General features: G+C 36.6%; 1 protein-coding gene across 2 annotated transcripts; it reads left to right on the top strand.

Moving 5' to 3' along the window:
- ARMH1 (armadillo like helical domain containing 1) lies at positions 1–26,375 on the top strand. Of its 2 annotated transcripts, XM_083359016.1 has the most exons (12): positions 1–137; positions 9,143–9,364; positions 9,737–9,805; positions 10,942–11,108; positions 12,684–12,880; positions 16,500–16,584; positions 19,287–19,409; positions 20,274–20,346; positions 21,848–21,977; positions 22,873–22,950; positions 24,938–25,052; positions 25,536–26,375. In XM_083359016.1, exons 2-12 carry the CDS (start codon positions 9,159–9,161, stop codon positions 25,604–25,606), a joined length of 1,314 nt encoding a protein of 437 aa, XP_083215142.1. In that variant the 5' UTR covers positions 1–137; positions 9,143–9,158; the 3' UTR covers positions 25,607–26,375. The 2 variants fall into 2 exon arrangements, with proteins under 2 accessions (XP_083215142.1, XP_083215143.1); XM_083359017.1 differs by lacking the exon at positions 16,500–16,584 and having other exon boundaries at positions 10,942–10,976; positions 12,665–12,880.
- The last annotated feature ends 532 nt before the right edge of the window (positions 26,376–26,907 follow it).

Below are 26,907 nucleotides of genomic sequence, written 5' to 3' on the forward strand. Positions count from 1 at the left end.
GGCCGAGCACGCGCGACAATTCTATGGCGCTCTCCTTAGCAACTTAGCGGCCCTAGCAACCGAGGCACCCTGCGGCCCTGCAGGAAGAGAAGCCTGGTTAAGCTGTCGGCTGGGCCGAAGGGCATCCCGACCGAAAGGTGCGGAGCGGAGGCTCAAAGCAGTTCATACGCGCCGGGGACGTGATTTATTTATTTATTTATTTTAATTCCATTTATATCCCGCCCTTCTCCGAAGACTCAGGGCGGCTTACAAGCTTAGCAGTAGCCTTATTATTCCACCATGCAGTTGTTAGTCACAGTACTCCTGGTGTGTGTGTGTGTTTGCACCACCCCCCCCTGTGTGTGTACATACATGTGTGCGCACAGTAGAAGTGTCAAAATAAAACCTGGTTTTCAAGGGACAAAGACTTGCAAAGTTTATTCTACTTTGCTCTTCTTCCTCTGTTTCTTTCTCAGAGATCAGCTGTGAAGTGCAAAGTAAAACTGTAGTTTACCTGGCGCTTAATATGGGGAAAAGCGAAGCGAGGTGGTATCTGTGGAGGTTCTCAGTCACCCAGGTCACGGTTGTCCCAAAGGTGCTTTTTTCAGGAGATTTAGATTTTATTAGATTTATATACCGCCCTTTCCTGAAGGACTCAGGGCGGTTCACAGGGCATTTTAAAATCACATCAATATAAAATACAAAGTTAATATAAAATACAAAGTTAATATAATATAATATACAGGGCATTTTAAAATCACATCAATATAAAATACAAAATTAAAAGAGAATTAAAAGATAAAATTATCCCTGAAAATAAAACCCCATTTAAAATTCTCAGCCTGGGTCAGAGAGCTCAAAGAGCCAAGTCTTCATGTCCCGGCGGAATGAGCGTAGGCAGTCCTGAGCTCCACGGGCAGCTGGTTCCAGAGGGTAGGCGCACCCACAGAAAAGGCCCTCCCCCTGGGTGTTATCCGCCGGCAATCTTTTACCGGCGGCACCCTGAGAAGACCCTCCCTCTGCGAGCGCACTGGACGAAGGGAACTTGATGCTGGCAGCAGGTGTTCCCTCAAATATCCCAGACCCAAGCCATTTAGGGCTTTATAGGTCATCACCAGCACTTTGAATCTCACCCGGAGGGCAACCGGAAGCCAATGCAGCTCACGGAGTAGAGGTGTTACATGGGAGTATCGGGAAACCCCCATCACAACCTGCGCGGCCGCATTCTGCACCAGTTGTAGTCTCCGAATGGTCCTCAAGGGCAGCCCCATGTAGAGAGCATTGCAGTAGTCTAAACGGGAGGTTACGAGCGCATGAGTGACTGTGCGTAGGGCATCTCGGTCCAGGTAGGGTCGCAACTGGCAGACCAGGCGAACCTGGGCAAAAGCTCCCCTGGTCACGGTTCGTATATGATCTTCAAAATTGAGCCGTGAGTCCAGGAGGACGCCTAAGTTGCGAGCCTTATCAACGGGGGGGGGGGGGGGTAACACCTCACCCCCCATCATTAAAGGTGGAATAGCTTGGTTAGCCTGAGATGCTGGTACGCAAAGCCACTCAGTCTTGGCAGGATTGAGACGAAGCCTGTTTCTCCCCATCCAGACCTGGACCGCCTCCAGACAACGGGACATCAAAGGCAGTTGGACAAAGGCAGTTGGACTTTCTTGTATGTCTTTGAAGACGTTTCGCTTCTCACCCAAAAAGCTTCTTCAGCTCTGACAGGGGGAATGGAAAGATTTCTATTCCTTGCAGACAGCTGGGCGTTTGGATGGTGCAAGAGGATGAACGGGGTTTCCAGAAAACATTGTGTACTGCAGGAACCATTTGCACTTCAGTTTGAGATGCAGGCAGCCTGCGCCTGTCTTCCAACAGGGAAGGGACACAGGGCAGAAAACATCCTGCAGCCAAGAAGGCTCCACACACATCTGCAGTGCTCAGGTGACCCTGAGGACACAGGTAAACCTCCAAATGGCTTCAAAGACTCTCTAAAAGAATGCAAATGCCTAGCTGTTTGCAAGGAGTATAAATCCCTCCATTCCCCCACCATCCAGTCAGAGTTGAAGAAGCTTCTTGGATGAGAAGTGAAAGGTCTTCAAAAAAAAACCAAACCAAGAAAGTCCAGTTGCCTCCAGAAGAAGCACCTTTGGGACAAGCGAGATGATAATTGAAAATAGGGATTCTCCTAAGCAGAGAACTGAAAAGGAGGGAGGGCTAGAGAGCACCGGATACTTCAATAGCCTGAAGTCTGAGGGAGCTTTGGGGGCTCTTTAAGGCAGCTCTTAAGCAATGAAAGTTTTAAACTACAGTTATACTTTGCACTTCACAGCTGATCTCTGAGAAAGAAACAGAGGAAGAAGAGCAAAGTAGAATAAACTTTGCAAGTCTTTGTCCCTTGAAAACCAGGTTTTATTTTTACACTTCTACTGTGCGCACACATGTATGTACACACGGGGGGGGGGGGTGCAAACACACACACACACACCAGGAGTACTGTGACTCTAACAACTGCATGGTGGAATAATTCTCATCACAGACCTGAAGGCAAGAAGGGGCTTACTGTTGGGACAGCGGGGGTCAGTTTTTAGCTCAAGGTTTAGCAAAAACCTGCCTATGGATATTGTTGTTTTTTTTCTTACATACAAGAAAACCAGCTAAATGATAAATAGCACCAACACAGCTTTATCTCAAGAGGCTAAAAGGGCTGCTCTTGATTTGACATGCAGAAAGAATTTTCAGGAAATTTGAGAGATGCAAGTACACTCAGAAGTCAATAAATAAATAAATAAAATCGGGCAGAAGGCAGCAGTGAAGTACTTTATATATTGTTTCCAGGAAAATACTTGAATGTATCTATGAAGTCACAAGTTGTTTGTTTTCTAGTAACAAGTGAAGCTTCTAGTTTTTGCTCTCAATGAGCATTCTAGTATACAAATTAGTAAAGTTAAATCTAAATTGCTCTTTTTTGTTGGCAGTACTCAGCTATTTCTAAGGATGTATTGTGCTGTAATCCTTGCCTTCTGGGCTCAATTATCTAAAATGTTTTTGCATTGTCAAGCCTCAAATTGACTTGAACAAATAAGACCAGAAGCAGCTAATTAATTTTCAAAGAATAAATTGCATTAAAGGAAATGTGTGGCTGCCAAAAGTATTTAAGGCTGTTGCATATTCTAAGTTTAAAAAGCTGAAACCCAGAAATGTTTGTTTCATATTATACATTATACATAACTAAAACAAATGTATATGCTTGGAATAGCTACTGTTTCCTACAGAACATTAAAATGAGATGAATTTTATCCAGAATAATAGAATTGGAAGGGGCCTTGAAGGTCTTCTAGTCCAACCCCCTGCTTAGCAGGAAACCCTATACCATTTCAGACAAGTGGCTGTCTAGTCTCTTCTTAAAAGCCTCCAATGATGAAGCACTCACAATTTCTGAATGCAAGCTGTACCACTGGTGGATTGTTCTCACTGTTAGGAAATTTCTACTTAGTTGCTTCTTGTCTTGCCTTCTGGTGCTTTAGATTAGAAAATAGGTTGATCCCCTCTTCTTTGTGGCAGCCCTTAAATATTGGAACACTTCTTTTCACTAGACTAGCCATGCCAAACTCCTGCAACTGTTGTTCTTATGTTTTAGCCTCCAGGACACTAATCATCTTTGTTGCTTTTCTCTGCACTATTTCCAAAATGTCAACATCTCTTTACAATGTGGTGACCGAAACTGGATACAGTATTTCAGGTGTGGTCTTACTAAGGCTTTATAAAGTGGTACTAATATTTCACATGATCTTGATTTTACCCTTCTATTAATGCAACCTAGGTTAATTCTCTCCATGTAGATACAGTTCCATTAAGGATTACACGTTGAGTGCAGTTGGTCAGCCAGTTACAAATCCATCTGGTGGTGATTTTGTCTGTCCCACATTTTTCTAGCTTACCAAGAAATAGATTGTGGTCTACCTTATCAAATGCTTTACTGAAATCCAAGTGTTCTATATCCACAGCACTTCACTTGTCCACTAATTTAGTCACTTTGTCAAAGAATGCAATGAGATTTGTCTGGCATGATCTGTTTTTGACAAACCCATGTTGGCTTTTGGTTATAACTTTGCTTGCTTTTAGTTATTCGCAGATCTGTTGCTTGATTATCTTTTTCAGGATCTTCCCAGATGTCAGACTGATTAGTCTGTTTTCCTGGATCTGGTTTTTCCCCCCTTTTTTTGAAGATGGGAACCACATCAGCTCTTTTCCAGTCTCTGGTAGTTCCCTGGTGCTCCAGGATCTTTGAAAGAAATGGTTCCATGGTTCTGAGATCATGTCTGCTAGCTCCTTCAGAGCTCTGGGATGTAATCTCTCAGGTCCAGGTGGTTTTATCTTATCTAGAGCAGACAGGTGTTCTCTTACCATTTTCTTGCTAATTTTAACTTGCATTCCTAGTCTGTCTTTTATGGTTAGGTTTTTGGTATGTTGGGCTATAGTTTCTTTTTATGTGAAGACCAATGCAAAAATGACTTAAGCAGCTGTACTTTCTTTCTACTGCACATTACTTTCTTGCCATCTTCTTCCATTAGTGATCTGATTGTTTCCTTGACTTTTTTTTATATGTTGAAACAAACTTTTTTTATTATTATTTTTGATATTTGTTGCAAGTCTTACTTCATTCTTAGCCTTAGCTTTCCTGATTTCATCTTTGCAAGTTCGGGCTATTTGTTGGTATTCTGCCTTAGTTATGTGTCCCTCTTTCCATTTTTTGTACTTATCATTTTGTCTTTCAGTTTATCAGAGATGTTTGTGCAACCAAACCACTTCTTGGATTTCTTGTTTTTCTTCTTTTTGTTAGATTCCATTAAACCATTTAAATGCCTAGCAAAAGTGTTTATTTGGACAAAACAGGAAGCCAAACATGAATAAATATAGCATGGATAGATCAATTAATACAATGTGCTAAACAGCTCTGGATTTTGAATACTATCGTACACAGATGAATCATTTGGCATGGTTGCCAAAAATTAATAATCGAGAGAAGATGACAAACAAAAGGACACTGATCACCAACTGAAGGTGATGTTTTTGGAGCTTTTTGCCTTCAAGAGTTATATAATACCTCCAATTTTCAAGTCTAATTATGGGATTAATGGAAAGAGGATGTCTTCCTTGATTCTTTTAGCCAACGTAATACTTAAGACAAAATATGTACCAGGTTTCAGCCGAATACAAAAAGCAATGTGTATGTTAATTGCCAAATGGCATAAATAGGCAGCCTCCAGGAATCAATATATTATAGGCATTATTCATAATAATATTTGGAGAATTATACAGTAAAGTTTGAAAAAGGGATCTAATAAATTCAGGTTATAGTCCGGAAATATGTAGAAGGGTAGTTCCGAAATGCTATTTATCTAAAAATAAATAGTATATGTGGTATGAAAAGAGAATTGTATAAGAAAATGGCCTACAGCACTGCTATCTTACTCTTTATATAATCTCCATATCTCATTTCTTGCTAGCTAAATTAGAAAATGTAGTTAATGGAGGGATTTAAGAAACAGGGTAACATTTTATTAAATTTGCTAGAGCTGTTTCTGGGAAGACAGCCTAATTAAAATTAATAGAATTGCTGGTTTCTATTTCCTAAGGTTCTCAAATTATGACTGTTAAGCATTAAGATGAATAATATATTTTTCAGTTAGTTGGATGTCATTAAAAGAACCAAATCTAGTAACAAGAATACGCACCCTAGCATTTAGAAATTCTAGCTGGCTGATACAGTCTCACATATGTAATAATTAACCAATTTAACCTGTTGGCTTGAAGCTGGCTTGAAGCTAAAATTGTCAAACTGAATTTATGATTATTTGCTCCTTTTGTTCAGAATATACTATTTCTCACCATTTGGTTACTTATTCACAATATCAGTACAGCATCAGGAGAAATCTGTCTTGTGCAAAGGGACTTTATTTACTGTTATTTCTTTTCTATCATTATCAAGTGATTCAATTGCCCCTCCAAACCGCTCTTTCACTAACTGTCTGAAGGCAGACATAAGGGACTATGAAAGTTGCAAGATAGAAAGGAATTAAATTCCCCTTTCCAATTCCTTTAATGGAAGAATGGAAGTTGAACTCTAACTACATATTATGTATTGTGTGGTATTATTGTATCAATAATAATAGAGTCTTAAATTGGCACTTTTTTCAGAGATGCGTCAAGTCATACTGATATATTTATTTCAGTTTGGAATGGATTTCTTTAGGATAGATTCTATGCATAGTTTTTTTTAATCAGCTGATTGTCCATAAATGTTGATTTGCAACCTCAGGTTTCACCAACAGAATCTTATGCACTCAACAAGATAAGTTACTATATATTCAACTTTGTTTTGTTTTAAATTCATTTATTTGATATGTTCATTTTACTTCTTAAATTATTTGAATGTCATTGAAGAAAGAGAGTTGGCATGTGTCCTATTAATATGTGTTATTGACTGAATAACTGAATCTGATCTTCAGCTTCTAGTGTGTAAAAGAAAAACATACCCACATGTAGTTTTCATGAACTGAGAAAAAGATATGCTATTCAAAAGTTATACAACATGCAGATTGTACTCCTGCCTTGATCTCTCAGTTACTTCTAAAATCCATACATAAATAGTGGTCCACAGTTCCCATTCTGTCTAAAGTGGGAATACAGGCAGTCCTGGACTTACAACCATAAATGGAACCAGAATTTCCATTGCTAATCAAAGTGGCTATTAAGTGAATCGCACCTGATTTTACAAACTTTTTTTTGTGAATCCTGCTTCTCCCACTGACTGCCAGTTGAAAGCCAACTGGTAACGTCGCCAATGGCAATCATATGATCCCGGGACACTGCAACCATCTTAAATTCATGCCAGCTGTCAATCACCTGAATTATGTTTATATGACAGTGGGGATGCTATGACTGTTTTAAGTTCAAGGACCTGTCATAAATCACAGTCGCTAAATGAATAGTTGAAAGTCAGGGACTCCCTGTATCCTTTCTCTCTTCATAGGTCTGTTGCTGTACTCTGTGTATTTTCCATAATGGAGTTCAAACATAAATGTCTTCATAATGGATGATATTACTCATTTTCTTAAAGGATCATTGCACACAGTTGCTTTTGGCTAGAATGGTTTATATATTAAATATGTTGAATAACTTTATTCTCTATTTTAAACAGTGGCAGAACTCTTTGGTTACAAGAAAAAAGGGAAATCCCATTGTATGAACGTGGGCTTGTCTTAGGTATTAAAGTTCTTAGTAACATTGAGGATATGCAGTAGATATACCACAATGAGCTATAAATTAAATATGGATGGCTCAATAAAAGTAGTATCTTTTTTCAAATGCAAATATTAGTTATAAATAACAGTTCAGAAATTTTCTGTAAATGAAATGATTGAGATATGCATTTTATATTTTGCTCTCTTGCCAGCACTAATATTAGTTATGGCTAATAAATTTTCAGCCATAACTCTTTGAGAAAACTGATTTATTCTGAACTTTTTTCCCATACAGATACTCTGCCATAGACAAAAGCTCCTATGGATCAGTTTGCTAATTGTGTAATGGATTTATGTGCTTTTGTCAGGACTAATTTGGTTTTGAAGATGTGATAAATTATTTACATAAGTTTAATTTTGCCCTAATTGTCTTTTTCTAATTGTTAACACCAACATTCTTGTGTAAGAATCAAGAGTGAGTTTTTGTACCATGTGTAGAACATAAATACATGGTTCAGTGTTCTTATTAAATATGCATTTATTATCAAGCTGGGAGGTATGAAAACTATATTTTGAATGGAATTGAAAAAATGCTGCAAATTTATGAAAATATTAAGATATAAGATGAAAGCATGAAGGAACCAGAGTTGTGAATAACCTTGGCAAAGGAAAGTAATAGAGAAATAATGATATTACTTCCAAGATGGTTGTGTAGAGAGTTTGTTTCAGATCTATTTTAATTAACCATTCTGAACCACTTCACCAAATCTGCCAACTTCTTGAATCAAGCTATTAGCTGGTGAATCTAAAACTATGCAATTGAAAGTTGGCTTGGATTCTGGTCTTGAAATAATTCTGTTAAATATCAGAAAGAACAATATGGTAGTTTTTGTTCTGATTTAAAATCCTGAACCCAAGGATCCTCCCAAATAATTTGTTCGATTTTTGAGACCATTTACGAAAATATCAAAATTGAGATAATATATTGGCTACAATTAAGGTATTCATCAATTATGTATTCATCAGTGGGCAGATTGGGAAAGCTAATCTGAGAAAGTTAGCTAATTTGGATCTTAATGTGATCTTTGTTTTACTTATCAAAAAAGAAAATTAATTTTTCTACAAGCTTGCCAATATTTAAACTCACATAAGAATAATTTTCTTATTGGCAGATGTTATCAGAGATGAAGGAAAATGACTTTAACGGGTTACCCAGTAAAGTTATAATCTTGTTTCATGAAGCTTTTCAGTTGAACTCATATGGGTAAATTGACCATACAATCTTTTATTACACCATACATAATATTGTGCTAGTTTTTTATTCCATCCATTTGTTGAATGAGCTTATAGTACCCCAGTTTACACTAAACCATAAAAGGTAAGTATACAAATCAAATTTGATTACAGATTCATTACTTACATTACGTGCACTGGCATCACTTTATAAAATAACCTTTCACGATTTATTATTTGTTTGAATTGGATCTTTCTGTACTCACTTTATAAAAATGTCTATTTAGGGTTCAATATAATTAAAGTTGCAGTTCTCTTTTTGATTGATACATACTAGTTTTATTATATTTTTTGTGTTGATGTGTGTATACGCACATGCTTCAGTGGCATGATTTTGGAAACACCTAAGAAAATGGCTATGTACTATCTTAACTAAAAAGCCTGGGAAAATAGATTCAAAGAAATGTTTTTGCTGCAGTAGAATGGGTTTGCATATTTGGAATAAAGCTGTCAAATATAAAAATGTGTGAGCAAGTTCTTCGAAAAATATGGAAGTGTGTAGTTATTTTGCCAAGCTGTATATAATGAAACGTAGAAAGGACCTTTCGTCTAAATCATCAAACTAGACAGACTGTCTGAAGATTGCAAATATTACTCTAATAAAGAATCTCTCTTTTTCATCTTCTCACTAGAAAAACCATACCAGACATGACTTCTGTAAAGGAGCAAGCAGCAATCAGTAGATTAATAACTTTCCTACAAGAATGGGATAGTGCTGGCAAAGTTACTCGAAAACGTATTCTTGAAAATTTCATACTTGCTAACCAAGGCAAGACTGGTCCAGAACTTGAGATAGAATTCTCTCAGGGAGGCAGTTTGTTTCTGGCTCGTATAACTGCCTGGCTCCGGCTGACGTATCCCTTTGGAGAATTGATGGTTAGGTAGAGCAAGGAAATACTAGGAAACAATGTTGATGTTGCCAGGATGGGCTACATATTGTAACTACCCCAAAAAGCGCAGTTTTGACATTTGTAGTCTCGGATACAGAAACAAATTCTGAAAGGGTATTCACAATTTTTATTCTTTCATGGCAAAATAAACCCGCCTGTTTGATAGTTTCTTAAAGCTAGCACATTTATTATAGCAGAAATATAAGCCCAGACACAGGATTTTTGTAAATGGCTTTAAAATAGGCAAAAAAAAGGATAGGGGAAAAATAAATAAATTCAGCTAAGGTTTATTCAGCAGAATATAATAAAATAAAAGCCTTAACTAAGACATGATAGCTATATGTACGGAACATGCCTGGAACAACAGTTACGATCAGTTGGCATCTTTCTTTCAGCTGCAAGCGGGTGAGTAAATGATTTTCAGGAGTCAGAGGAACCTTACAATTTTTAGCCTTCTATGTTGTTGAAAGAAGGAATGTTGTTTATATTCTCCTTGTATTATCAAAGGATGTACAGGTAGTTCTTGACTTATGGCCATAATTGAGCCCAAAATTTCTGCTGCTAAACAAGACAGTTGCAAACTGAGTTTTACCCCATTTAATGCCTTTCTTGCCAGAATTGTTAGTGAATCAGTGCAGTTGTTAAGTTAGTAACATAGTCAAGTGAATCAGGCTTCCTCATTGACTTTGCTTATCAGAAGAATGCAGAAGGTGGTCATATGACTCTGGGACACTGCAACCATCATGAATACATGCCAGTTGCCAGGCATCCAAATTTTGATCACTTGATCATGGAGCTGCTGCAACGGTCATCAGTGTCATAAGTCACTTTTTTCACTGCTGTTGTAACTTCAAATGGTCACCAAATGAATGGTTGTAAGTCAAGGACCATCTATATAGGAAGTTCTGTTGGTTATGCTTCTGTATTTTCTTGTTTGATGAATCTGTTTTCTGCACATTTACATATTTACAAGTTCTTGAAAATAAAATGTGTGTGTGGGTTTTTTTTGGTTTTTTTAATCCCATTTATATCCCACCCTTCTCCGAAGACTCAGGGCGGCTTACAATCTAAAGCACAATGTGCTTAGCAATACTGTTTTAAATATTCTTTGGTAGCATCAAGGATACACTGCTTGAATAGTAGCTTATACCAAATTGGAGAAATGTTATATAATCCTTTATAATACATTTGCAGATGTTATCACATTTGAAATCATGCAACATAGCTGCATACCAAGGATAGAAGCAATTCCAGAAAGCATTTTGATGAAATCTGAACCACTATCCCCTTCAGTTTGTCTGGATGGGATGCAGATTGCTACATGTTAAACAGAAATTGCAAGGTCTAATTTTCTGTGATAAAAGTATTGCTAATTTGTATGTCATCACAAAAAAGAAAAAGAGAAACATTGAGGGTGATGACAGTTTACTGAGAAGGCATCAACAAACATGAAGTAATGTTAAATAGTATTCTACTTCACACTCACACACACAAACAGAATTGCCATAAAGCTTTTTGTTTTGTTCTTCAAATTTTTGCAGCCAACGGTACCTTCTTGAATTTCTGGAAATTGGTGGTATCCTCACCTTATTGGAAATACTTGGGCTGAAACAACTGAAAGAGGAAGACAAAATGGAGTCTGTAAAACTTCTTCAGTTAGTGGCAAAATCTGGCAGGAAATTCAAAGAGCTTATCTGTGAAAGCTATGGTACGCTTATTTCAACATCTGTTTAAGATAAGCAGTTTGGAGGTATCAGGATAATTTATTTTCTTACATAATTAAAATCTTTCCTGTCTCTGAACTTCATTGAAAGAAAAGAATTGTTTCCCTTCTGTAATTCAGCAGAATGATGAATCATTTCAGTGATCCAATTTACATTAATTTTAAAACAATGGAAGTCTTTGGTCTTCATAAGTTTATTTCACTTCAACACTTTATGGCCTTTTTTTCTTTATTGCAGTATGTTAGAGCAGGGTTCCCCAACCCCCGGGCCGTGGACCAGTACCAGGCCGTGGCATGCCAGCAACTGGTCCACACAAACAAGCAAAGCCCGATCTGTGGGATGCAGGCAGCACACAAAACCACGCCCCCTCTTCTCTGCGGAAAAACATCTCTCCATGGAATGGGTCCCTGGTGACCAAAAGGTTGGGGACCTCTGTGTTAGAGCCATGCTTAGAGTAAATTGAAGCATAATTCCGCTTTGAAATTGCTGCAAATTGCTAACTTTCTGAAATTCCCTTACAGTATTCCAGCTACTAGAAAGTGAAAAGTTAATTCCATTATCATATATCTCTAGATCTCTATGCAGTATCTATGTATCTATATCTACAGCAGGTTTATCTTTACTATAACTCTATATATCACCCGCTCAGTTGATTCTTTTCTCTAAAATATGGATATATAGCATGTGGAGACCAGATGCTGAATCACAAATTCCCACAGTCCTAGCCAGTACAACCAATTATGAGGATGCTGGAAGATGTAATTTAGCAACATTTGGCATCTAACCATAAGAACTCCATAAGGACTTCTAAGGAACATTTAGTTTTTTATAAAACAAACACAAGAGTGTGCAACTGAGATGTAATCCCAAGCAAGTTAGTTGGATTAACTTTTCATAAGGATTGTAGGCTTCAGCTAGCACAATTTCAGAAACTGGCCTACTTAAAAAGCCAAATGTTCCAATGAACGGTTCCTTGCTTCCAAAACACCATGCATACGAGGGCAATTCGGAAATACACCTCCATTTGGTTATCAATGACAGACACTCGCAGATACAGAACTTTTATTATACACATTAGAAAACTGCAATATTACGTTACTTTTCAACATAATCACCATTCAAATTGAGGTAATTGTCATAACGTCTTAAAAGGTTTGAAATTCCTTAGTAGTAGTTGCTTGGCTCAAAATCTGGGCTATGGGGGAGCTGATGAAAAACATCCCAACGGAACTGCTTCAAATGTTCTTGGGTGCATCTAGCAGTGTGTGGGTGAGCATTATCATAAACCAATACCACACCGGAGGTCAGCATGCCCCAATGCTTGTTATGGATGTCTGTAATGTTTCACAGTAGACTTCTGAATTGATGGTTGAACCACGCTTCAGGCACTAGCAGTACTCCTTTGGCATCTTCACATTTGGCGGGATTTTCTATGGCACCACTTCCGGTGTGATGTTGGTTCATGTTTTTATTGGTTAATATTGCTGATGAGTTCAAAGGAACTCATTATTGGCAGATTTCTCTTAACCTATTTGTTCAGAAAGCTTTTTCCTACACAGGTGTGCGATCAATTGCTCAATTTTTGGCCACTTCCAAGTCAGAAGCGACACAAGAGCAAGTGCAGATTCTTCTGGATACTTTAGGACACGGCAACCCGAAATACCAAAACCAGGTGTACAAAGGGCTGATTGCTCTTTTAAAGTGCACTTCTCCCAAAGCCCAACAGCTGTCGCTACAAACACTCCGGATAATACAGGTCAGCAAAATCAATGAGAAGCGGGATAAAGTATGAAGTGTTGCAACCTCAGTTTTATGGATTGAATAGAATTTACATTAAGGCTGTTTAAAGCAGCTATTTATAACAGGCATATACAATGTAATGGGATCTTAGGCTTGCTCCTAAATCTTCCGCTCCAAAAATTATCCCCTGCAAGCTCTCCTGCTTTGTCCCTGTTTTACTTATCTCCCTCCCTCATTTCTGGGCTTATCAAGAGGAAATGAGAAAAAATGGAACTGGCTGGATTCACTGTAATACGCTCAGCACAGTTCACTTTTCTCCTGGCTCTGCTCAGCTGAACACCTACTGCTTTTCTATTAGGGCAGGGGTAGGCAACCTCGAGTGCAAAAGTTGGGTTGAAACTTAACATTAAGAAAACCAAGATCATGGCATCCCGCCCTCTCAATTCCTGGCAAATAGATGGGGAAGAAATGGAGGTAGTGACAGATTTTATTTTCCTGGGCTCCAAGATCACTGCAGATGGGGACTGTAGCCAAGAAATTAAAAGACGCTTGCTCCTCGGGAGGAAAGCCATGGCAAATCTAGGCAGCACACTAAAAAGCAGAGACATCACCCTGTCAACAAAAGTGCGTATAGTCAAGGCTATGGTCTTCTCTTCCCAGTTGCAATGTATGGCAGTGAAAGTTGGACCATAAGAAAGGCTGAGCGCCAAAGAATTGAGGCCTTTGAACTGTAGTGCTGGAGAAGACTCCTGCGAGTCCCTTGGACTGCAAGGCGATCAAACCGGTCAGTCCTAGAGGAGATCAACCCTGACTGCACTTTAGAAGGCCAGATCCTGAAGCTAAAACTCAACATACTGTACTTTGGCCACCTGATGAGAAGGAAGGACTCACTGGAGAGGAGCCTAATGCTGGGAAAGGTTGAGGGCAATAGAAGAAGGGGACGACAGAGAATGAGGTGGCTGGATGGAGTCACTGAAGCAGTAGGCGTGAGCTTAAATGGACTCCAGAAGATGGTAGAGGACAGGAAGGCATGGAGGAACGTTGTCCATATGGTCGCGATGGGTCGGACACGACTTCGTAGCTAACAACAACAGGCAACCTCGGCTCTTTTATGACTCATGGACTTGCCTACCCCTGTATTAGGGGAACAACCTCTAATCAGAGTCTTCTCCCAGTTATTCTGCAGAGACCAGGGCTTCACCTGCGATGATAATCCCCTCCATTCTGTCTTGAGTCTTGGGTGTTGGTATCTTCTCTCCGTTCCCTTCTTCCAGGGAAGTCAGCCATAGATCTTTCTTCTCCCTTTTCAACCAGAACCTGGCAACTGCTTTGCAAACTCACTTAACTTCGCTTTCCAGCCTTTCTCTCCAGCCACTCTGTTTTGCGCAGACCTTTTCTCTCCTCTCCTTTGCTCCTCCTATCCAATTTTTTATTTTTTTTTAGTCAGACCAGCCACATGGCCCCCAGCAATTGAGATAGGTGCTCCCCCGGAGCTCTAGTCCCCAGCACCTGTGCGCAGGCTGGACCAATAGGATGCTGTTTCCACATCTGCATTTTCTAGCCACAAATATATTGTGCATAAATTTCAGTAAAACAGAATTTGTTTCCTCTGCTGCCTAAAAAGTCATCAAATTGGTAATTATAGAAGGGGAATCGTGGGAGGGATGGGGGCTAATCTAAGAAAGAAAATATACTGTAATACAGAAATGCAAGCTGTCAACTTACCTATCAACTTGGGGAAATAATGTATGCTTCCAATAAAGTGGGTCTGAAAGGCTGCTATAATAAATGTCCATCTTTAAGTCTTTGTGAAGGGACGTGGTGGCTCAGTGGGTTAGGACGCTGAGCTTGTTGATCAGAAGGTCGGCAGTTTGGCAGGTCGAATCCCGAGTGTCGCGTAGCAGAGTGAGCGCCTGTTACTTGTCCCAGCTTCTGCCAACCTAGCAGTTCGAAAGCACGTAAAAATGCAAGTAGAAAAATAGGGACCACTACGGTGGGAAGGTAACAGCGCTCCGTGCGCCTTTGGTGTCTAGTCATGCCGGCCACATGACCACGGAGACATCCTCGGACAAGCGCTGGCTCTTCGTCTTTGAAACGGAGATGAGCACCGGCCCCTAGAGTCGGAAACGACTAGCACGCATGTGCAGGGGAACCTTTACCTTTACTTTACTAAGTCTTTGTGCAACTATTTATTTATGCTGTACCACCTGAATATATCTCACCCTCTGAAACTCAAATTGAATGGAAATGGTTTTCATATCTGAAACAGATCTTGTCTAATAATAATTAGGGCCACTGACTTGTCACAGCAATACATGCTTGATTTGTAGAACAGGGATTGTCTAATGTGATTTGCTAGTGAGAAATAATTATATTATTTGAAACAGAGATGACAATAAAATCCTTTGGCTAAACGCTATTTCAATATCTTATTCAGCAAAAACATGATAATTAACAGAACTAATGCCAGGAAGTTGTTAGCTCCTCAACCAAGCTTTGCCTTTCACATTAGTAAAACTAATTTTAAGAAATCATGGGTTCAAATAACTACTCAAATAATAACCACTGTACGGTCTTCAGCCAGCTACTATTTTTCATCTGAAGAATGGCATAACTTTAATAAAGATAAAATGTAACTGCCTTCTGGCAACTTGCAGCATTATGAGGATACTCCATATCTGGGAAAATTTGACTTTATTGTTCTATTTGACGTGTGAAATATTTTCAAACCAGGCCAATTGTGCATAATTCCTGAAATTTATGCTCTGCTTTAATACCTACTTAAATATTTCTTTGCCAGAGGTATTTATTTCTCAGGCATATTTCTTTAATGTACCTAATTTTTAAAGTACTTTATATGCATGCTTTTAATATATATATACCTGCAAAGATAACTTCAGTGAATGGCACCCATTTGACATTATACATTTACATATGATTTGAATATTTATTATGTATTTATTAATCAAATTTATATAACTTCCATTTCATGAAAAATGGCACATAGTGATATACAATAAGCGGTAAAAAAGAATACATATATAAAAACAGACCTTTAAAATAAAAAAATCAGCATTAAAATATAGATGATTGAAACTAAATATATATATGATAACAATACTGTTTTGTCTCTCCCTTGCATTTTACCTTGTGTAATCTGGTGATTATATTACATGTTTTTTAATTGTATTGTTTTAACCTTTTTTGTTGTTTGCATGGTTTTGTTTTTTGCTTTTTGGTATTATGTTACGTTTTGGCATTCTTTATGCTATCCAGAGTCACAAATGAGAAATGAAATAGATAAATAAATAAAATTAATAAATAGAATTAAAACTAAAAGCAAGTTCAGAATTGTCCAAGGGCAAATACGTAATCTGTTGCTAAAAGGAATTCAGCTGTGTCGGTCAATGTAGTGTCTACTGGAACATGCTAAATCTAAATATTTACATATTTCTGACATGTATTCTCCAATTTAATTGGGCACATGCAGTCTCTCTGAAGTATATGGGCGGTTCAAAAATGTGAAAAATAAATAAAATTAAAATTTTGAACTGAAGCATTCTAAGATGAACTTATTATTTTACAGAATCCAGTTCGGGAAATAATACTCCCTTATTTCTTTTTTAATTTGCCAGTCAATTGTGGGAAAAGCACATCCGAGCATTGTTGATTCTGTGCTGAGTGTGCTTCGCTCTCTGAATTTCGAGGTGCAATATGAAGGTAAAACTGTTTTTCCCCCCTCTCTTCAATGGTTATATTAAGGAAATACATTTACTGGAAACTGAAAATTAGAGTTTAAATGAAGGAGTGAGTAAAACTAACATTTCTAAAGCAGGGGTGGTGGGAGGGGAACTGACTTGAAAACTAAGATTGTATGTTAAGCAAATGTTACACCCAACATGAAATATTATATAAATAACCATAACATTTTCCTTACCTGAGTCATTTCAGATATGTTGCCTATACTGCCCATCATAACAGTTAATCTTGTTGCCAAGGGAGTCAAACCATGTGTGCATAAATTATGTTAGTTTAGTTTTACTGAATAGATGGCAACAAAGCCAAGAGATCTCTTGAGACTAATAGGAAATAAGCAAAATGACTGTCTTCATATGAAAGTAAATGTTTTTATGTTACTAATCATTGTTTTTAAATTTTAATTATTTAAATAAACTTCTTAAAGTTTTGATAACATTCTACAAGTTCGTTATCAAAATTATCTAGCATTTTACAGATCATATTATTTCCACATATCCAGTGCAGTGACAGAGTAAGGCTTAGAATCTTTTATAAAACAAATATAATCCCTCTGGATCCTATAGAAATAAGAAAATATCTTGTATCTTCAGTTTATGAGAACATCCAATACTTTTTTCAGTAGAGCCATGGACCAAATTTTGCTATGACATTTCTCAGTTGATAAATTATCTAAATATTTCCAGTGCTGAGTGATTTACAATTTGTTAATTTATGCTAAATGTATTCTTATAGTGTAAGTCCAAGTTTTCTCCATGATATATAGGCAATAAACATAATTTTGGTGAAACTTTGTTTAGTTATTTAGCAATTATCTTATTCCAAAAGTCTGACAGTTTTTCATATATCTACCAGCGCTGGAAGACTGTTTCCCTTCTGTTTATAACCCTCCAACATTTTGTTGCATAATTATAATTATGCAACTCTTACAGTGGTTAAAGGCTATCAGTGGAAAATCTTCCAATATAATTCCTACATAGAAGCTGTCAGAAATTTCCCAGAGTTCTGCAGCACTTGCCATTCGTTATCCAGATGTTAATTTCTCAAAACTCTTTCAACTTTAGGAAAGAATTTCCTATATCTGTTTCCTATAATTACATATACATTTTGGAGATCATTTCTTTAGATTGAGAAGAGTAATTTAGTATCAATTTCTCAAAATTTGTTAATGGACAGTTGTAAATTACGGTTATTTTCTTGTAACTACATAGTGTAAGTATGACTTTATTTGAATCCGTAAGAACCCCAGTATTTCATATCTTAATTGAAGTTACTGAAGTTACCTCTTGTTTATAAAAATCTCTTATGTATATTCCCTTATCTTTCCACATTTTCCATTAGTTCTAGCCTATATTGATCATAAAAGCTGAGATATCCCTCCTGTATGAGTATTGTATACTCTTCCTCTGGATCTGGATAATGTAGTAGTAATAGTTTATTGATTAGTCTTGCAACCTTATCAATAAAATAAAATAATAAAATAATAAAATAAATAAAATAAAATAATAAAATAAAATAAAATAAAATAATGATAAATCATTGACCTAGAAATTAAAAAAATACTGGGGTTAGAATACAACCCTGTCTGGGATAATAACATATAAATTCATTATTTATTTTATTATAAATAGATCTCAATTCTTTTATATTTTCAATTTTCACCCACTGTTTTGCTTCATATTTCAAAATGAAAGGGATTGTATTAACCTAGCTATGCAGCTTGATAGTATTATTTTAGACTTTCCCCCTTGTCTATTTTTTAAAAAGACAATTATTTATATTTTGCTGATTTCTCCAATAAAAAGAGGTTAGAACACAAAACACACTGTAAGGGCCTGTGCAATTATTGGCTGAGAATTCATGGCTGAATGATTATGTCATAATGATCTTCCTATTAAGATCAATTTTAGACTACATATAACTTTCATTTTTAATAGACACTTCCATTAAACAAAACAAAAATGATCTATAAATTTTAATGGATTTGTTTTAAAAGGACTTAGTTCTCTTTAAGGGATAAGATAGAAAATCTAAAGATAAATTGCATCTTAATTGTTTTACCCAGGACATGAGTAATGGCTGATTTTGACAAGGGCTGATAATGCTGTTTTGGGGAATACCTTTGTATTGATCATTTGGTTGCTCTATTTTTTCCCCTGAAAACAGATTTGCAACTTAATGACATGACATCCAAAGTACATAATCATTCTTGACTGATCTTGTAAGCTGGACAAAGTCCACCCTAGATAGTACTTGAATGGAAAATTACCTCCTCAGTTATGAGCTAAAATATTAAAGTTTAAAAAAGGCACACTGGGAAAAGTAGCAATCCAAGTTGGTAAGACTGATATGAAAATTACATGGAAGTAGTTGCCAAGAATTGAATTCAAATAGAGAGTGTCTTTAGTATTCTGTAATTCCTCCATCATTATAGGCCATTATAATGTCTAATGTTCCCGTGCATATTTCATATATGTCAGCGTCTCTAATGGCAGAGCCATTTTAATGAAATCAGACCATAGAGAATCAGAGCTAAATGATATAATGGGTTTTGTTCCATCCCCCAGAGTCTACGGAAAAAACCGAGGATGTATTGTATAAGAGATACTATCTAATTAAAACTAGCTTGTGGCAAAATAGGAATTTTGATATCTTCCTTCTTGTAGCTATTCAACTGATCAAGGACCTTATGACTTATGATGTGCGACCAGCTCTGCTAAAAGGCTTGGTTACATTACTAAAGCCATCAAGGCAAGAGACAGCCAAGATGCAAGCAAGAATCCTGGAAGGTAATATGTTGAACAGTGGTGTTTGGATTTGTCCATAAGGAAGATGGTTCCTACTTTAATACAGGTGGTCTTCAACTTCCAACAGTTCATTTAGTGACCATTCAAAGTTATAACAGCACTGAAAAAGTGACTTACGACCATTTGCATCAGCCCCATGATCAAAATTCAGATGCTTCACAATTGTCTCATATTTATGATGGTTGCAGTGTCCCAGAGTCATGTGATCAGCTTTTGCAACCTTCTGACGAGCAAAATCAATGGGGAAGCCAGATTCACTTAACAACTGTGGCAAGAAAGGTCGTAAAATGGGGCAAAATTAACTTACAAATTTCTCACCAACGTAAATTTGGGACTCGATGGTAGTCGCAAGTCGAGGAGTACCTGCAATTATAACTGTATTTGCAATAATACAATTGTATTTATAAGTGCATGAGTAGAGGGGAAAATTTTGCTGTCAGAGGAAGCAACATGAAATATATATTATCTAGCTAAATCCATCTCAGTTTCCAAATTTTCAGAAAGTAAGCCTGGGTTCTGAGGCGGTAAATCCCATTATAAAACTTCACCATTGATTGTAGCTGCATATGTTGAGAATGGGAGGACAGGACTGTGTTTTTCAAAGGAAAACATACGTCAACATTGCTGAAAAGTCAAAAAATCAAAATCCCTGTCTTTACTACTGAAATGAAAAATAGCTATCCAAGTCAAATACTGCTGCTGCTTGAAAGCTGGAGAATTTGCAAATGCTTTTCTTGGGAAATCTGATTAAGAATGTTCTACCTAGCTCCAACTCAAATCAAAAACAAAACTTTGAGAAAGCTATGAGATACTGTATTTGATTTCTATATTATATCATCTTTTCAGAAGCCGGCTCTTTGCGCCTGATGGAATCCTTGCCAGCATATGTACAGCAAGCTGCAGCAGCCAAAACCATTGGGTAAGAAATTTTTAGTTACTGGAACTAGCTCTCTAAACATTTAAAATAACTGCTCCGTGTAGCAGAAGAGGTACAAGGAACCACCAGGTCCAAGGGCAAAACAGAACAAGTATGATACAGGCACCCTTCAGATACTTCTTTTTTTTAAAAAAGTTGTTTTGACAAACATCTTATATGTATTCCTGCTTGGTATAATAGAGAAGACTATTATTCCTATGATACTTTACAATTAAGACTTTTATCACAATTACAAAGGAAAGGGAGAAGAAGCAAATACTATTTAATGGGATGGATACATTTTAAATCTTTGCACCTTTTCATTTATAAGCTATTGTTATGGAGGAGAAAAACAGGTAATTCTGAAGGAGGGGATAATTAAATAATTGAACTAATTAGAATGTATTTTTAGGATGTATTTTTAAAGAAATTATACCAGTCCAAATTAATAATGAAAGGTCAGTAGTTGTTTACAAAGATCAGAGTAATTGGAATATTATTGTATATGGACAGTTTTATTGAATGCGGACAGTATAACTGAGTACTTATTATTTTGTCTGAAGCTCTGTTGGTATTCTGATCTTAATGTCCATATTGACATCTGATTTACATCACAATAAGGACAGTGATGAATATCATGCAAGCAGTCATTGAAGGACAGTGATACCAACTACGTATTATTACAGTATTATTGTACAGAGACAGTATTACTGAGTATTTAGTTTGGAGCTTTATTGGTATCCTAAAGAAGGCATGTTTAATTGTTTAGATTGTCATCTTTGAAATGCAAAGTGGTTATTTAAATAAGTGATTTAGATGTTATTAAATTATTTAAATTATGCAATGTAATACATATTTCATAGTAGAGTACACAATGTATATCGGTTCAAGGGCCATATCACTCTTTGCCCAGTATCTTGAATGCTGCATTCCCAAGTGGGGGGAGCAGTTTTTCTTTTTTCTTTAAAAAATAATTGTATTACTTTTACAGATAAAGTGGTATAGCAAAATCAGGCCCAACTCCAGCTTTTTACTTCATCAGAAAAGGATGCAATGGCATTTAAACTATGCTGTTGTTGCTGTTGTTATTCCATCATCTTTTTCCCCCCAACTGGTTACAGTATTGTTATTTCTGTTGCTGCTGTTGTTACAGGGGAAAAAGCAAATGCCAGAGAAAATCTGGTGTATTTATTTATTCAGTATTCTTTGAGATTTGTGTGGATTTAAAGGACAAAATAGATTTTGAAAAAAACCACAAGCAGCCCTTTGCTCTTTAATCACCCATTCAAAAAGAAAGAGGGAAAAAAAACATTTCAGTCCCACTTGTTTTGAGCACAGCAAAAACGAGTGCTGGGGTAGGCCACGTGTAGCCTGCAGTGCTTGAACTATTACTTCATAACAACTACTTCAGTGTTGAACTGAAACACCAGCCATGCATTCAGACCGTACCAAACCAGTCTGGGTTAGTATTTTAGTTCTAAACTAATCAATATTCTCCTCCCAGAATTCTGGCCCAGGAGTCTAGAGAAGTGGCTGAGGAGCTGATCTTCTTGAATGTGGTACATGGCCTTATGTGTGCCATGGGCAACAAAGACCACACCAACTGTCAGAGACAAGCTAGCATCACATTAGAGGCAAGTACCATTTGGAGCTAGGGGGCAACTAGATGTAGTTTATTCCTGTCATTTCTGTAACTGAAATTAAGAGTTTGCATATACGGTTGGGATTATGGTAGTTGAACTCAGGATCAGACTATGGCCGAAGTACAGGGAAGGAACATGTTGGTATAGAAAAGGGAATTGCTTCCATATTTAAGTAAAGCTGGCAGAATGATATTCCTATAGAGTTTTTATTTTAAAACTGCTACCGATAGTGAGTAAAGCTTCCCTCATCTCCCTCTCCACTCTAGCACAAACACAGGAAGAAAAAAACAAAATACCAACTAAACCTGCCTAAGAATTCCTACATAACGTTTTGTTTTAATCGAGCAAATAATTTGAAAGGGACAAGTCACGCAGTGATTTAGTACAAGTGAAGCATCTTAGCAGAGAAGCATCTGTTACTACCTAGGATTGAACTCTCAACCCACTCAGAAAGTTGAGAGTTCAATCCTAGATAGTGGCAGATGTTTTTCTGCTAGGGCACAAAGAAAAAATAGCTGCTGCAAACACTGCATGGTGTCAGGAAGGACATCCATCTAGTTCTAGTAATATGCTCAGCTCCATCCAGTGACCCCAACTCTTCCCCAAAGTAAGGGATTAAAGGGTCACAAAAAGAGGGGTTTTTAAAAGCATTCTTTCCTTGGAGTAGTTGCTAGTGTTTCAAATGCTGCCACTGCCTGCCTACCTAAGCAAAAAGGGTTGCCAGAGGACATACACAGTGATGCAGAAAACCAGTTAACTTTCCAGATGATGCAGCTATTTTATCACTTCAGGCAGGGAGGTGCTTTGGAAAACACTTTGTAAATGTTTCAAATGCTTGCAAAATTGTGATGCTTTTTCTTATAGCTGGACTGATGTTTCCTTGTAGTATTTTGTACAGATATTTATAGTGATTGAGAACTACGTACGGAGGGCCATGGGAGAAAAATTGTTTGAGCTATTCATGGTATGTATATATTGTCCTGTATATGTTGTGCTTGCCTGATGGATTCTCCATTTTAAGCACCATGTTTTATATTTTAAGGGCAAGATTAAGGATTAAAATCAAAATGTATTTTTAAAACATATTTCAATAGCTGCTGAGTACTGTATCTCACTAAGGGAGAACAGACTAAATAAATACCACAAAAAGTCAGAATATCAGCATTTAATAATAGCCAGGTATTATATATAACTTTAAATTAATTACACCAATTTTTCTGAAAATGTTTTTGTTGTTTATATTGGTATAGTGAAAATAGCTTAATATTTTTTTTAAATATTTGTACCATTAACAAACATAGTAATATTTAAAGCGTGCAATGTAGAGGGGTATACATTTAGAGAAATTTAACTGACAGTATTAAAAAGGACATATCGTTAAAACAACAAAATGATTTTTTCCAAACTTTCTATTCCCAACTTTCCAACGAGACTAAATGTAAACATTATTCTCCTCTCCCTGCTAGGTATTTTTAAATAGTCCCTAAATCTGTTCAATTTCGATTTTGTTTTGCATGATTGCCCCACAGCAGTAGTGGTTCCTAGATTTAAAGAAAGGGAAGAACCTGGCAAGGCATAAACCAGTGCTGCTTAGCCATGGCTACTGGATAAACACAACACAGGGGTAGTTCAGACTTAAGGCTAGGAAAAGAATGGCCAAAAGTCCATTGACCAGAATTGGGTGGAAGAAGCTTAAAACACTGGGACAGAGACAGGCAGAAATATAGTGGTTTCTGTTGTTTGCCTTAGACAGATCTCCTGACTATATGACTTTATTGTCCATTTGTTTGTAATGTCATTATTTTCTGACATGTCCCTGCTCCAATATTCTTTCGTCAATTTTGCAATTCTGGCTTGCTCATGACTGATTTTTCTCTTGTTCACAGAATTCTTGCCATACAGCTTCGTTAACCCTATTAGCAGAGGTTACATTTTGCAATTTTGGTACACACTGTATTATAATTGAATTTGTTTACCTGGTATATTTTCCCTTTCAAAAGTCTTTAGAATCTTCTCCATTTCATAATAATTCAATAATGGAGATCAAATTAGACCCATAATGGCCTGGTCTTTATTTGTATTAATAGCACTTTCAAAGGGAACTGACTGCTTAAAAGGAAAAAGGACACATCTGTAAACCTATAGACCATAATGCCTATGCATAATTGTGCCATATTAAGTAAGCCTTATCATTTTATAATCATTTCCAAACAAAACTCCCCATAGAAATGTTCAGAACCCAGAGACAAGATCTTCTGGGTTACTACCAATTATGCATGAATAGAACACACAGCCTGCCTTAGACTGAGATCAAAGGGCAAATTAATTATCTAGAGAAGATTACTGAAATCTGCTATTGCCAAGACCAAGTGTGGAAATCTTTTGCCCCTCAGATTTTAGGAAATTGTAGTTCCCAGCAACCATAAATTTAATTGGACTTAAAACAAAGGCTAGTAATGAATTGGCTAAGCAATTTATATTACTTCATTCCTCAGTGTGTGGAATATAATTGAAAGGTGACAAGTGACTGAGTGAGCACATGAAAAACAGATTTTTTTCCTACTTCATTAGTCACAGTTGGCATATCCAATGTGATCAAAAGACTGGGGCCATCAAAACCCCAACTTAAGGACCAGGACATTAATCTGATTCACATATGCATGTTCATGTCTAATTAAACTGCAGCATAATTACATTAAGACCTATGTTAACTTTCCATTGAAAATGTTTCATATGCTTGTCCATGCATCAAAGTGAAATCGATTGATGCACTTGTATGAACTTGCCCTTTGTTTTCAGTAATTTGTGCTATAAGCAATCATCATGGGATTCGAATTAGGAAGATGTGTACAGAGAATTTAGCTTGAATGGTTTTGAGACAGGCAAACACAAGAGTCATTTGCGATCTCCATGTTCTCAAATTAAAATTATGAACATTTTTCTTTCTGCAGCAAGATGCTGCAAATTTGTACTTGAATATGGATGCTGTACAGGCTGATATACTGGCTACCAATATAGTCAATATTCCAGCAGATTGCTTGGCTAAAGGAAAAACGCTTTTAACAGGTATGCTTTTTGCAGTCATGGGCAAAATCTACAATAAGAAACATATATACAGAATTGTATATACAATTTACAGAATTGTAAATTCTCCTTTGGTACAGAATCAAAAAAGCATTTAACACATACAGCTAAATTCAGAAACTGTTTAAATTAGTCAAGCAATAAAAACATAAAAAGCGGTATTTTTATATATGCTTTTGTGTATGTGTGTTTGTGTATATAAAATCTATGGAAGGAAATACCAGCTAACAACCTAAAATGATTTGGTCGAATCGCTGTGTTCTAACTTTATTGCAAGATAAACTGGTCCATAGTCATTTGATTAATTTTTGCAGCACAAATCTGTGATTTAAGCTGAAAGGTGTTCATGTGTGTACATTAAGTATGCATATACATACATACTTAAAATTAGTCCAATGCTTCAGTAATAGATTCAAGACTAAATTGTTTTTCTTGGGATTGAAATTGTTTTTCTCACCAACCTAGAGAGAGAATCGAGCCCTGAAGAGGAATGGCAGTCTGAAGACAATGAAGTACTTTCTGAGCCACTTGCTTAATTTCATTCAAGCATTAAGTTTATTGTTGATTTTAATCTTTTCTCCATTTTTCTGCACCCTTTGCACAAAGTACCTTTTTCAAAATCTTTTCATGCATCCCTATGAAGAAAGGATGGAGGACTATGTAACTGCAGTGCAAACTATGTGGTAGTTGAGACATTGGGACAGGTGATTCCTATTTTCATTGACTAGATAGTTACTTGCCTAGTTTTCTCATCTGTTGCGGTACAGATTGTACTAAACTATAGTTCCCATAATCTCACAACAGTGGTTCAATACCACTGGAAGGCATAAAGCTCTGGAAAATGTAAGGAACAAAATTGGCTCTTACCATTGCATAATTTTTGGCCAATGTCATAGTCCTACCCTGATTCATATCATTATGAATTATATATTAATGTGAAACAGCTCCTTGTACAACTAACCTAGTCTCTAAAAGAGGAAAAGGAAAATCGGTGTTAAATAAAATTGCATTGAATTGTTGCATTTAATCTGCACTTCAAAGTTATACTTACCTTTAAACTAATTTATTTGCTTACTTACATGAATACACACTTTCTGCTACATTCTCTTATAGCCTGTATGATTGAGAACATATTTCCAATTATGCGTACATGTGTTTGCTAAAAGACCAACCTTAAAGCCCAACAGATTAAATGTTTTGAATTACAATTTTCATTATTCCAGCTGGAAGGAGACTGTAGTAGTTACAACTCAACAACTGGAATAGAGCAGTCTACTCTGAAAGTAGTTTTTCCTCAAATAAATTCATAACGATCATTTATTTGGTCTGAAAATAATTGAAAACATGACTCATCTTTTCTAATAGCATTAATTATTAAATATATAATTATTTATTTATTATTCAGTAGCAAACAAGGTTTTTAGAAAATAAAAATATTGTTTAATAAAGGTTTCTATCTTAAAACCTTTGATTTTAGGTGTAACTACACATACTCAGGGCTATTCATTTCCAGAAATTTATATTTAGAGCAAAGGTTGATATTCATGCTAAGTGATCTATCCATTACAATGTTCAGAGCACTGTATCTTAACTTTATCTCAGTTGTTTCCAATCCCCAAGATTGTAAAATTACATTTTTACTATCTTGTGAATCCTTCAGTTCTGAGCTTAATTATAGCTGTTGACTGCTTTTTTAAAAAATTTAGTCAATAACCCTATCTTTATGTGTGCTTATGGCAATCATTATTGGACAATAACTATCTGAAAGGAACAGCAAAATTTGCTTATTTAACAAGAAATGTGTCATCCAGTAGCACAGCTCCTACCATGAATACTC

Source organism: Vipera ursinii, assembly GCF_947247035.1.
Source record: "Vipera ursinii genome assembly, chromosome: 3".
NCBI lineage: Eukaryota > Metazoa > Chordata > Lepidosauria > Squamata > Viperidae > Vipera > Vipera ursinii.